The 13,080-nt window shown below is 42.7% G+C and overlaps 1 protein-coding gene across 3 annotated transcripts in view; it reads right to left on the minus strand.

Moving 5' to 3' along the window:
- Positions 1-13,080, minus strand: part of TMEM87B (transmembrane protein 87B) — a 50,905-nt gene that overhangs the window by 23,516 nt on the left and 14,309 nt on the right. For all 3 annotated transcript variants that reach the window (XM_032352764.1, XM_032352763.1, XM_032352765.1), the window contains exons 4-9: positions 12,510-12,647; positions 11,453-11,506; positions 10,150-10,240; positions 7,829-7,890; positions 7,407-7,590; positions 3,026-3,125 (exon numbers count right to left, since the gene is read on the minus strand). In XM_032352764.1, coding sequence (XP_032208655.1) covers positions 3,026-3,125; positions 7,407-7,590; positions 7,829-7,890; positions 10,150-10,240; positions 11,453-11,506; positions 12,510-12,647 — 629 coding nt within the window. The remainder of the gene's footprint in view (positions 1-3,025; positions 3,126-7,406; positions 7,591-7,828; positions 7,891-10,149; positions 10,241-11,452; positions 11,507-12,509; positions 12,648-13,080) is intronic.

The following is a 13,080-nucleotide window of genomic DNA, read 5'->3' on the forward strand; positions in this document are numbered from 1 at the left end:
CTACAATGGGGCCTTAAGCATGACACAGACGGGCAAAGCTCCAACTCCGCAGAAGTCACACTGAAGTGGGGGGAAGAGACAACAAATCCTAATATATGCATCAAGCAGTGCTGTAAGAGGGGTGAGGGTCCGAGTGACTGAGGAGGGTGTGTACCCCACTGCAAATCCCAACAGTGCTAGCCTCCTTGGGAGAGGACGGTGAGCAGAGGCAAGGGTGAGGAAGCAAATCATGCCCAGGATCCAGGGGAAGACACTTACAGGCAGAGGCCTTTATCGCACTGTGGTGGAAGTGTCTGTTGTGTTTAAGGAACAGCAACAGCAATAAAGCCAGCAGGACAGGGCAGTGTTCAAAAAGGGAGAATGGCAGGAGGTGAAGTTAGCCATCTAAGAAACCACAGAAGGGAATTGGGTTTATTTAGCAAGATGGGTGTAAAAGTAATGAGATCTTCGTTATGTTTAAAAAGGATCATCTCGGCAGATGCTGTGTCTAAAAAGACTGACCGGAGACTAGGGCAGATGCAGGGAAACCAGTTAGGAGGGTACTCGAGTCATCTAGGGAGAGACGATGGTGTTTGGAACCAGGGTGGTGGCTGTAGAAAGGAGGGGTGGGTTCACTCTGGGTGTGCCCTGACATTAGAGCCAAGAAACTGGATGAGCGTGCCCCAGGGACGTGAGTCGCTGGAACAGAGGTCTGGGGCCTGAGCCTGGAGCACTTCAGTGCTGGAGTTCAGGAAGACAGAGTCCGGCAGGGAAGCTGGGGAAGAGGAGCCAGGGCTCCAAGACTCAAACTGCCACAGGGCCCTTGCACAAAGGCTAAGCAAGGCCATGTGGTTTGGCAACAGAGGTCCAGGTGACTGACAAGAGCAGTCTCGATGGAGGAGTGGAGGCAAAAACCTCATTAGGGTATATTCAGAAGAAAATGAGGGGAGTTGAAGTGGCAAGTACAGACAATGCATTTGAGAAACGATGCTGCACAAGGATGAATAGAAATGAAGGGGGAGGGCGCCTGGGTGGCTCAGTGGGTTAAAGCCTCTGCTTTCAGCTCAGGTCATGATCCCAGGGTCCTGGGATCAAGCCCCACATCAGGCTCTCTGCTCAGCGGGGAGCCTGCTTCCCCCTCTCTCTCTGCCTGCTTCTCTGCCTACTTGTGATCTCTCTCTGTCAAATAAATAAATAAAATCTTAAAAAAAAAAAAGAAATGAAGGGGAAGCAGAGGAAAGGGCCAGCTGGGATGGGGGGAGGTTTGCTTTGGAAGATGACCAAAATAACAACATGCTAATGGCAGTGATGCCCCTCAAGAAAACGGATGACCCCAGAGGAAACACAGCCGGCTACTGGAGCAGCCACTGAACACATGAGAGGTGACAGGATCCAGACACAAGGGCAGGGGCAGGACTTAACCACTGCCTTTCAAGAGGAGGAAAACACTAAACATGGTCCAGATGTTGGGGGACGGCACAGATCTGGTGGCAGGTATGCACTGAACTCCCTTCTGATGGCTTCCATTTCCTTGGGGAGTAAAGAACCAAGATCAGCTAAGATGGACATGGGTAGGGAGTCCGAGGCTAGAGGGGAAAGAAGGAGGTAAAACAGTCTTCTGTAGAGTGGGAAAGGGACTGCCAACTGGCAAGAGGATCTAGAAACTGCCAGGGGCACTAAGGGCACACTTAAGAGTTCTGGGTTATGAAGAAGGGAAATGAGCCCACAATGTGGTCAGGCAGATTCTGCTGCTCCGGTATGAGCCTGAGGCTCAAGGGAGACCAACAAGGAGAAAGGCAGAGGGCTTTGGGTGTACGTGGGCATTCAGCACCCTATAGGATTGATGAAGGATGGCAGGATCAACAGGCCAGAAGCCACACTAGGATCAAAGAATGAAGTGACCTGATCTGATAGGAAAAGTAAATGGGAAACAGAGAAGATGACAGCTGAAAAGAGGCTTAACATTTGCAACGATAAAGAGGGTACAGTTAAATATAATAATAAAGTCTAGAAAGTAGAGTGGGAATCATAATTGAGGTGAGGGGACAGGTGAGAGCAGCTGAGGTGGCGAGGTGAGATCGGGTTACTCACAGGAGCACCCACACGGATACGAAATCACAGGGAATTCTGGCACAGAGGGAAGCGCTGAGAAACAGAGAGAAGCAAGTACTCGGAGAGTTAAGGGATGAGGGCAGAAATCTGGAACTTGAAAGGCAACTGCAGTAGGAAGATAAAGCAGGTGCTCCAATTTGAAAGCTTGAGCTTCTGGGAATTGGAGAGTTTTAAAGAAGGAGAAGGGTCCAAACAAAAGGGCAGCGAGGAGAAACAGGACAAGCTCTTCCATGGTCACTCCCAGGGACTCATGGGCATGGGAGAGAAAAGATGGGGCCCAAGAGGGTCTGGAAGAAGCAGGGTCCTGCCTGGATGGCCAGGTTTTAGTCTGAATTCTGCTGACCTGTTTAGTCCTCTCTCCCTTACAATACTCAAATACAATTGCAAAAACATAATTTGGGGTGACTGGGTGGCTTAGCATCTGACTCTTGATCTCAGCTCAGGTCTTGATCTCGAGGTCATGAGTTCAAGCCCCACGTGGGGCTCCATGCACGGAGCTCCATGCTCCAAAAAAAGCGTAACCATGTGGCTAGGAAAGAGAAAATGGTTTGAACTTTAAGAATCATTTAAAATTTTCCTATCCTTGGGACGCCTGGGTGGCTCAGTTGGTTAAGCAGCTGCCTTCGGCTCAGGTCATGATCCCAGCGTCCTGGGATCGAGTCCCACATCGGGCTCCTTGCTCAGCAGGGAGCCTGCTTCTCCCTCTGCCTCTGCCTGCCATTCTGTCTGCCTGTGCTCGCTCTCTCCCCCTTCTCTCTCTGATAAATAAATAAAATCTTTAAAAAAAAAAAAAACAAAAACATGTTCTTGCAGGTGCTTCCCTACAGGGTTTGTAGAATGATACTGAGATGTGTCCAGTTTCACAGACTCATAATGTAGATGGCAGGAGTCACAAGACTGGAAGCTTGTATCTTTCCAAGATGCCAGTACTTACTTCACAATGCCGTAGCCCAGACTCACAATGATCACGAGGAGGCGAGCCAATGTCCTTTTAACTGCAGATATCAACTCTGCAAATATCAATAAACCTTGGGCTGTGGAGAGGAAAGAAAAGAATTCATTCTATATACATCTAGAGGCCTGCCACAAAAATTCTAAATATGTACTGTGTATAACTACATTCGGACCCCATATGAACTGGCCATATTTGCTTTAAAGATCAACTAATCCATCTGATGTTTGAAAGCCTCAGTGGAGGGGAATTTGTTACTCCTGGAGAATTCACTGACCCCGTATTTGCCAGCACTATCGGGCACTGCTTGCATACATCAATCTAAAAGCTGTCTCCCTCAATTTCCCTCTGTTCTTGTTCTTCCCATGAGGCTACGAAGAACTACATCACTCCTTCTGTCCTGTGTATATTTGAAAACCATAAGGTCCTCTAGCGCTTTCTTTTCTCCAAGTTGCCTTTATCATTTATTCACTTATGCTCCTACTGTGTGACTATAATAGGAAAAGAGACACCATGATCACTGCCCTCATGAGATTATATTCTGGTTAGGACAAGTAAACAGACACAACAAGACAACCCAGCGTGATGAGTGCTACAGGCAACACAGTATCTCCCAGGACTATGAAGAAGCCAACCTAATCCACACCTGAGGAGGGTACAAGTGGGTTCTCAGAAGAAGTAATATCTAAGTCAGGATTTCAAGGCCTAGTGAAAATTAACTATTTGGGGGAAATAAGGGGGAAAGCAAAATTAAAGGTACATGAAAAGGCACAGAGGAGAAAAGAGGAAGAGTAAAACATACTGCAAGAATTCAAAGTTCAAGATGTCTACAGCATAGTGCAATGAGGGACATCAAGAATAAAGGTGGTCAGAGAGGCAGGGATATTCACACAGGGTTTTCAGGCCATGTTATGAGTCTGGATTTTATGCTAAGAGCAGTGAGAAGTCATGACAATTAACAAGGGCATAAAACAGGAATTGGTAAACTATAGCCCATAGGCCAAATCTGGCCCTACATCTGCCTTTGTAAATAAAGTTTTATTGGGACATAGCCATGCCCACTTGTTTACATGTTGACTGTGGCTGTTTTTGTGCTACAATGGCAGCTGACTAGTTGAAACAGAGACTGATGGCCCATAAAGTCAAAAATACTTACTATATGGCCTTTGCAAAGGAAGTCTGCTGACTCTTGGAATAAAACTGACCACTGTGTTTTATCAAGATTGCACTACTTAATGGCTTGGAAAGGAACTGGGTGACAGACAAGGAAAATGCTAAGGAGGCTATTCCAGAAATCTAGGTAAGAGATGATAAGAGCACAGTGCTGGCAGGAAAGACAGAAAAAAGACAGACATTCAGAAACTAGTAGTAAATCTACCTACTTATTTTTGTTTTCAGCTCACAATTCTCCAACTTATCCACAAAGAATCATAAGAGACCTTATCAAATGCTTTGCAGACAGATGTGAAACTAGAGGGAAAGGAAGAGGGTGGCAAGAAAATGGCGCCAAGACTGACTGGCTCAGCCAGTCTAGGTTTGGACTACAGTGAGTCAAGGACAAGGGCAGAAAAGGTGCGTTCCTTTTCTGCCATAGAGAGACTGAGAAGTCTGTAAGGCATTCAGAAGAGTTAGCAGGTGACCAGCTACTAGGTCTGCAGCTCAGGACAGACATCGGGCCAGGAGATTAAACTTCAGGAGGAAAACAACGGCTGAGCCCTCCAAGACAGCATGTGGAATGTGAAGAGATCTAGGATGACAAATGGTTAACGGTGGTGTGTTTTCAAATTCCTTCACGAGCCGCTTAGTCTGGACTATTTCCCCCTTGGAGAAAAGCAATTATACAACCTTCCTGGTACAGCTAGACCTGCCAAACAGGAACCTCCAAGTCTTCACTGCTAGTCTTCTTGCTGTTACCAAGGTTGTAGGAGCTAGTGGGAGGCAACCATCCTATAATCGCCCGTGATGAGTTTACTCTTCATCAGCTTCACCCTTTAAATCCTTTAAAAGTTGCCCATTGGTTCTTCTGTGATTTGTACTTCAACCCCAAGATCAAGGTCTTGCCTATTAAGTTTCACCTTTCCATTAGGATACCAAAACTCTCTGATCCTTCAAATACTTCCAGGTGAGAAGGGTCCATCTAAAATTATTATCTATACCCCCAGTATTAACAACTCTGCCAACATCACACTGTCCACGGAATTTTAGCGTGTATTCTCTGCATATGCATAGGTCTGCAAGGAACATTAAGTGGATCATAAGGAGAAACCAGCAACGAGGTCTAAAACCTATGAGGCAGACATTATTCAAAACCTCCTTCTAACCCAGTGGTTCTCCAACCTGGATGTGCATACTACAATCACATGGGAAGCCTCTCAACAGAACCAATTCATAGGCCTAGGCCAACCACAGCCTCTGGCCCTAAGTATTGTCTTAAAGTTCTTCAGTGATGCTTACATGCACCTGGAGATGAGAACCATTGCTCCAGACCAGTGCTGTCCAACAGGAGTTTCTGGGATGATGGCAATGTTCTACATCTACGCTGTCCAATAAAGTAATCACTGGCCACGTGTGGCTCTGAGCATCTGAAATGCAGCTAGGACAACTGAGGAAGTGAGCTGCTATTTTAATTTCAAACACCCAGATGTGGTCTATAGCTACCATACTGGACAACACGGCTCTACACTGACAAAATGCTGACGGGTAGTTACATGCACGAACCCTTTACACATGGTCACACAGCCAGTTTTCAGCTCACATTTCTCCACCTTGTCCACAAGAAATCACAGCTGTCAAATACTTTGAAGAAGTCCAGCTATACTAAGTGTAGCAGCACAAAGCAAGTCAATGTGACATGACCTATCCTTAAGGTCTCCAAGTTGGGTCCAACAATCACTGTTTCCTGTCCCTGCAGTGCTTTTTCCAAAGTCTATCCTTCCAGGATCAGTGCTAAGCAAGACAGCCTGGGTTACAGGCTTCCTTCCCACTTGGGAAGAGGAGAAACAGCAGGAGCCCTGCGGTCTTCTGGCACCTCTCTTTTTCATAGGGCTCCTCAAAGACACCGACAGCAGCCTGTGATTTCTCTTCCAAGGCCTTGTATCATCTCAGAAAGAGAGCTTCAAGTCCCTGAGGATGGCAAGTGGCCTCTCATCCCTTCATGTATCTTAGGCTGCTGCTCCTCACTGTACCTTTCCTAGACAAGGCCACACTTTACCTTCCCTAGACAAGAGATGACAACCACTAAAAGCAAAGGAGCTCAACTGCCTTACTAAACGTTCAAAAATGCTCTCCCTGGAAACCATGAGCAGCAGCCTCACCTCTCCTAGTTTGGTTCAGAGCAAACACACACACGCAAACACACACACACACACACACACACGTGCGTGTGCACAAACAGCACTAAAACTTTTCATGGTATAATAAGACCTCTAATATGCCTCCCTGGATATTTGTCCCTTCTTTCTTCTCTTGTACACATCCTTTCATTTTGGGACATTATAAATATTCCCCAATATAAAGAAAGCAGTATAATCAACTCCTCTGTACCCAATACTCCGCTTCAATAACTATCCACATTATGCCAAATCCATTTCATCTATACTCCAACTCATTCTTCTTTTTTTCCTGGAGTATTACAAAAGTAAATAGCAGACATAACCACACCCTATGAAAGTCAGGACAAAGATTATTTTAATGGATCACTCAGAAGCACATTCCTGAGAGCTTTCAACCCTTTCGAGCTACCTCCTTTTCCAAAGTTTCGGTGATGCAACTGTACCTTTACTTCTCTGGCCTTTTCGCACGCTACCTTCTAGAAATCTGACGCACACATCTGAGATGCCCAACTCCCTGCCCTCCTTAAGTAAACTGTGCGGGGCCTCCAATGGTCACGTGAGGTTTTCTGTGACAGTGAGGAGACAGAGAACACTAGATGGCTGCAGGCACCATCCATCGCCGCACTACTGATTTTACTCCCTGGGGTCCAATTTTCCTTCTTTTCTTTTATGGAGGAGACAGGAGAAGAAAGAATATGGGAAAAACACAGAGAAATAATGTTAAAAGGATTAGTAGCACCTAAAGTGCCCCTGTCTGGAACGTTTCCTGTTTTAAGTCAATCACTGGAATAGGAGTTTTCTTCTCCCCAGGAGGAAAGTGAAGGAAAGCAGGGGAACAGGAAACGAGAACAGCTCATCCGCTAGCCTAGATCAGAGCCCCACTCCGACATTCCCTTCGTGGCTCTAGTCCTCTTCATCTCTAATGCAACTGTTTCCAAACCACTGGACGAAGGAGGCCTCCCACAGTTCTGCTCACAAATGCGAGGGGTTTCCTGGATCGTACTGCATTTACAAAGAGAGTCACAGCTTACTTGATAGCCCAGTGCTGCTGATGTTTTGATATTCAGAATAAAAAACTGCTTTTTCAAGCATTCCCAGGAAAATAACAGCTGCGATCCAGAACTGAATTCTTAATATATCTTTCCAATAACAGGCAGACCACATCAGCCAGAGTACGCCATATAAAATATAAACGATACACATCACCATGTAAAACTGTAGGAAGAAAAGCAATTTAGTCAATTAAAGCTTGTGATCATTTGAAAATGGACACTTCTGCATTCAAGTTATCTAATCTTTTATTTTCCTGTCACTCTGGAATCAGAAATAAAGTATATGCCAAAGCATTAGCTACTAAAGGATACCATCACGAGCTCTTTAAATTGTCAACATTACCAATTAGGATAAAAAAAATCATTTTTTAAAAAAGGAAAAAATGATAAGAAATACTCACAATCATCAGAGGCCAATCTGATGCAGAAATATATCCATGAGGCCCAATCATAGAAAGAGAAACTGGTGAAGATGGGGATAAAGAAAATAAAGAATTAAATGGCGCACACATCTTAACATTTTAAATGTAAGCTCATTTCCCAGAAGGCTCTAGGAGCACAAACTGAGCTAACAAATGCTGAATTTTTACTTAGCATACACAAAATGCCAGATAATTACTAGTCACCGGCATGTCAGCTCATCAAGATACCTTTACTTGTATACATGCTGGTATCAAACTGGGCCAAGTCTGATCTTAGGCAGACAGCAGAGCAGTACTGGCCTTTGACCGGCCCCATGCTCAGTCACTGACCTCACTGAGGACTTCATCTTCTTTAATGTAACTTGGGATAAAGTACCAGACTCAAGCATCTGGTTGGGGTTGTTGTACAAGACAACAATAATAAGCGGGGTGCCAAACACAGAACCAAACTGTCTCAGTAACTGCTCCAGTTACTAACTGGTGGGGTCTTCAAACTGCCTGCTGGTATCAGGGGAAGAGACACAATACCTAGGGAAGTGAGAGAACACACAGTCTAGGTGCAGAGTGGCCCCAATGTCCCTGGCTCTCTTCTCTGGCCGCTTATGTCATCTCTAGGAAAGGCCCAACTTCCCATTGTTCCAGAGCAGCTACCTCCACCGGCTTCCCCTGTCGTACACCAGTTTTCTGTCTCCTCTGAAGCAATACCTGTGTCCGCTCAGTACTTTCTGCCTCCCCACAGGACTGTGCAACTCTTAAAGACAAAGGCTATCTTCACCTCTGTGCTCCTAGTGGATGAACTTGAGCAGTTTGCAAATGCCCAGGACCTTCGCATGCTGTTGACTACTACTGGTCCAGCAGACACTCACTCTAGAAAATGACAGCCAAGGGATGCCTGAGTGGTTCAGCTGGTTAAGCATCTGCCTTCAGCTCAGGTCATGATCCCAGGGTCCTAGGATAAGTCCAACATAGGGCTCCCTGCTCAGCAGAGAGCCTGCTTCTTCCTCTACCTGCCTCTCCTCTTGCTTGTGCTTACGCTCTCTCTCTCTCTCTGATAAATAAATAAATAAATAAAATCTTAAAAATAATTTCATAGAAAATGACAGCCGAAGCAATTCTAAGATCTCTGAAAGCATTCATTCTCTTAAAAATTGCCTTTTGGGGCGCCTGGGTGGCTCAGTGGGTTAAGCCGCTGCCTTCGGCTCAGGTCAGGATCTCGGGATCCTGGGATCGAGTCCCATATCGGGCTCTCTGCTCAGCACAGAGCCTGCTTCTTCCTCTCTCTCTCTGCCTGCCTCTCTGCCTACTTGTGATCTCTCTCTCTGTCAAATAAATAAATAAAATCTTTAAAAAAAAAAAATTGCCTTTTGTGGGGCGCCTGGGTGGCTCAGTAGGTTAAGCCTCTGCCTTTGGCTCAGGTCATGATCTCAGGGTCCTGGGATAGCGCCCTGCATTGGGCTCTGCTCAGCAGGGAGCCTGCTTCCCCCTCTCTGCCTGCCTCTCTGCCTACTTGTGATCTCTTTCTGCCAAATGGATTAATAAAATCTTCTAAGAAAAAATTTGCCTTTTGTAAGCCCACTCTTGCATTGGGTACTAAGAGAGGAACCATACAGCTTAATGAGACACAGAGGGCCTACCTTGGGAGACAGGGGTGGGCAGGGACCTCACCGACCCACAGAAGCCACAATTGCCAGATAAGCTCCTTCTACTCCTAAGCTATGGAAAGATGCTTTAAAATAAAAATTTTAAACCTCCAATGATAGCCATTTTCATGAGACAGTATAATCTACCTTAAATACAACTAAAATGTTGCCTACCCATTTCTATATTAGAAAATTCTTTTTTAAATCTATAAGGATGAACAATTTTATATCCCACTATGGTTTGAAATTTTAAAAGTTTACCCTAATTTAAAATTTCCAATTCATTAAAAAATATTACAGTTAAGTATAAAGTTTTAAAGTTTTAAAATAAACAGATTATTTGTTATTAACAGAAATAATTTTTTAAAAAATTTTATTTATTCATTTGAGAGAGAGACAGAGACAAAGGCAGAAAAAGCACAAGCTGGGGGGAAAGGCAGTGGGAGAAGCAGGCTCCCTGCTGAGCAGAGAGCCCAATGCAGGGCTCGATCCCAGGACCCTGAGACCATGACCTGAGCTGAAAGAAGAGGCTTAACCCACTGAAACACCCACGCATCCCTTGAGCGACATTTTTAACAAAAAAATGTAGATTGGGGCCAACGACAAAAATATAGAATACAGTAAAAGCAGACAGCAAAAATGCATGCAGTTTAACTATACCATTCAAATTCCATCTTGCGTCTGTTTTTTCCGTTTTGATAGAAACAATAAAGATATGAAACCCATCTCTCTGTGTTCTCGCTACAACATCCTGAAACAGGGGGGAAAAAATCCTTCATGTTATTTTTAAAAAATTGCTATATAAGCTACAGTTAAGCAACTGCCCACCACATTTTAAAACAACTTTTAGTAATTCAGTTGGGTTACTTTTTACTGTTTTAAAACAACAGAAAGAAATGGTAGACAGTGGAAGGATAGCAGACTGTGGAAGGGTTGCCCCTATACCTGCCCCTCTCAGACCCAAAGCAATGGAGGAAGAAAAAATCTTTTCCTACTGTTCAGGTTTTCCCCTTTTAATATTTTTAAAGGATATCCTCCGAAAGCTATCATTCTAGGTTTTACTTATTAATACCATTCAAATATTTTTTCTAATATTACACTTCCCATATTTCATTCTAATATCAAGCATTCAGTTGTTAAATGTGGCTGTTTTTAAACTGAACCAGGGGAGTAAGAAGTCAGGTAACATTGTTAGAAAGGCTGTACAGATTCAGTACATAGGTTCAATTACTTAAATTCCCTAACATCTATGTTACTAGCCGTCCTGCCAGGAAATGAAATTGCCCCCTGTAATGCCTAGGAATGCTGCAATGTCCCACATAACTGGATCAAACTTCACATTTATCCTTCCAGAATATTCCCTATCCTTCCCTTTCACTTCCTACTCCTCCACCTGCAACAGAGTCTGTGCAGAGCAGAGTTCTGTCCCAGTCACTGCAGAGTGGAACATATTTCCACTCTGAAACCACTCTTTAAGATCACTGAGAAACTTAGAGGCACGGCATCAAAGCAAATGTTTAGCCCTCCCAAAGCCACCTTCAGTCCCTACACTCAACTGCTTCCAAGCCTCTTCACCTCTTGGTCTTTTGACTTTTAGGAATTCCTCCAAATACCAAATTCTCTTTCCCCTGGAGCTACATTCATGGTTTCTATTTCTTTACATCCTTAATGGTGATCAGGACCAGCCCACTGTTATGTTAGGCATTTGAAAGAAAGGTAGCAAAGAAGTTAACCTTAAATTACAACTTCAAAGGAATTTTTAAACAAAGTCAGAAATAAGTAAATACAAAATTCATACAGATACACATAAAAAATATACTATTTGAAATAATGCTTCTTTTTCTCCCCTTACTTCTAATCACCCTACTGTATATTGCTCTCCAAGTATCTATCCATCACAGATTCTTTTCAGGCTTACCAGAATTTGTAAACATTTGATTTAAAGACAAATAAAATGACTCACTGTTGATCTTTCCTGGTTTGAAACATTTCTGGTATTTGTAATTAGTTCCTTATTCTGGAAAAAAAGAATAAAACAATTCCATTTTATATTGCTGCATTTCTATGGGGAAAACTGCTTTAACAATTAAGAAAAATTGCTTTGAAAAAAGTAAAGAACCAGAAAAAATTAAAAGTAAAAAAGTTTATAGCCCAAACATGAGTAAAAAAAATCCTGCTTTTGAAAAATTACTGTTTAAATCAGGGTAGTGGTTACCTTTGGTGGAGAAGATATTGCAGGGGAGGTTTAGGGGCTAAAATATTCTCTACTTGATCTGGGTCTATACTATGTGCTCAGGTTCTGAAAATTCATCAAGCCATACACCTCTGCTATGCACACTTTATGTTTTTATTTATAATAAAATAAATTTAATTAAGTTATTTTTATAAAATAAAATAATAAATTTATTTTAAGTAAAATAAATTTAATTAAATAAATTTATTTAATAAAATAAAAACTTTGTTTTTAATTATCACAAATCTTAAAAACACCTTTATTATTTTCACTGAAGACTTGCTTTCAATTTTTCATTTCAGAATTTACAGAGTAAAAATATCAGTTACAATGACCCATAGCCTCACAACCCATGGATGACTGCTGTTAACATTTCAGAATCAAATCTTCCAGGCTGTGAGGAAGTAAGGGAGGAGAGAGTGTTCAAGTAGGTTTATTGCTGATAGCCAAGGGAGCTGGCAGAGCTTTAGCACTGGAAAGCTTGACTAGGTGTTCTGATGGAATGATGGGGGCAAAGGTCTCACTGGAGTAGATAGAGAGAGAGAATGATGGAGGAACTGACAGCAGACCAGGAAAAAATGACGAAAGGGTTCTTTTTCAAGAGTATTTCTGTAAAGGGTACAATGAAATGGAATAATGGTGCCAGGATCTTACTTGTTAACACCTAAAGTTAACAAAAGAAGCACCTTTATTTATCAAAATATTGATAAAATAGAATTTAAGTTAATACTTATATTCACTGGGAGTAAAGTACATTCTACTTTGACATGGCAAGACAGGTACTCACAGTCAGTGAGGGAAACACCTGCAAGTCACTGTTGCAGTCTAAGTTTTCATATTTTGTTGTCCAACATTCAATGTTCTTGAAATAATGGCCACAAAAGTCTTCATCAACACTAGGATCCTGTTTTTGTGATAGCTCCTCCTACCCAAGGAAAAATTCTATGTTATAATTTATTTCTACACTTCTTATTCAAGAAGATAAGTAAAACTTAGTATCTAAATGATAGCAAAGATTTATTCAGTTTGGAGCACTTGAAAACATACAGAATACTAAAAAGAAAAATGTTTTGGATATAATTTTAAGTATGACAAGGTAATCATAACATGTTAGCCATTCCAAGGCACTCAGATCCAGTAACACATAATATAAGCATAATCTCAGAGGAAGAAAAGTGACTAAGGTATTACCACAGGAAATGGTATATGAAGAAGTAAAAAATACTTTAACCTGAGGCTACTTTCATTTGATCCCATGTATAAAAGATTTTAGAGAGAAGGAAAACCAGCATTTAACTACTACAAGGAAGGTTAAATCAAAGACAGATGAATAAAACCAGGCTCCTAATGGCAGCTTC

This window comes from Mustela erminea, chromosome 7, assembly GCF_009829155.1.
Source record: "Mustela erminea isolate mMusErm1 chromosome 7, mMusErm1.Pri, whole genome shotgun sequence".
Classification (NCBI taxonomy): domain Eukaryota; kingdom Metazoa; phylum Chordata; class Mammalia; order Carnivora; family Mustelidae; genus Mustela; species Mustela erminea.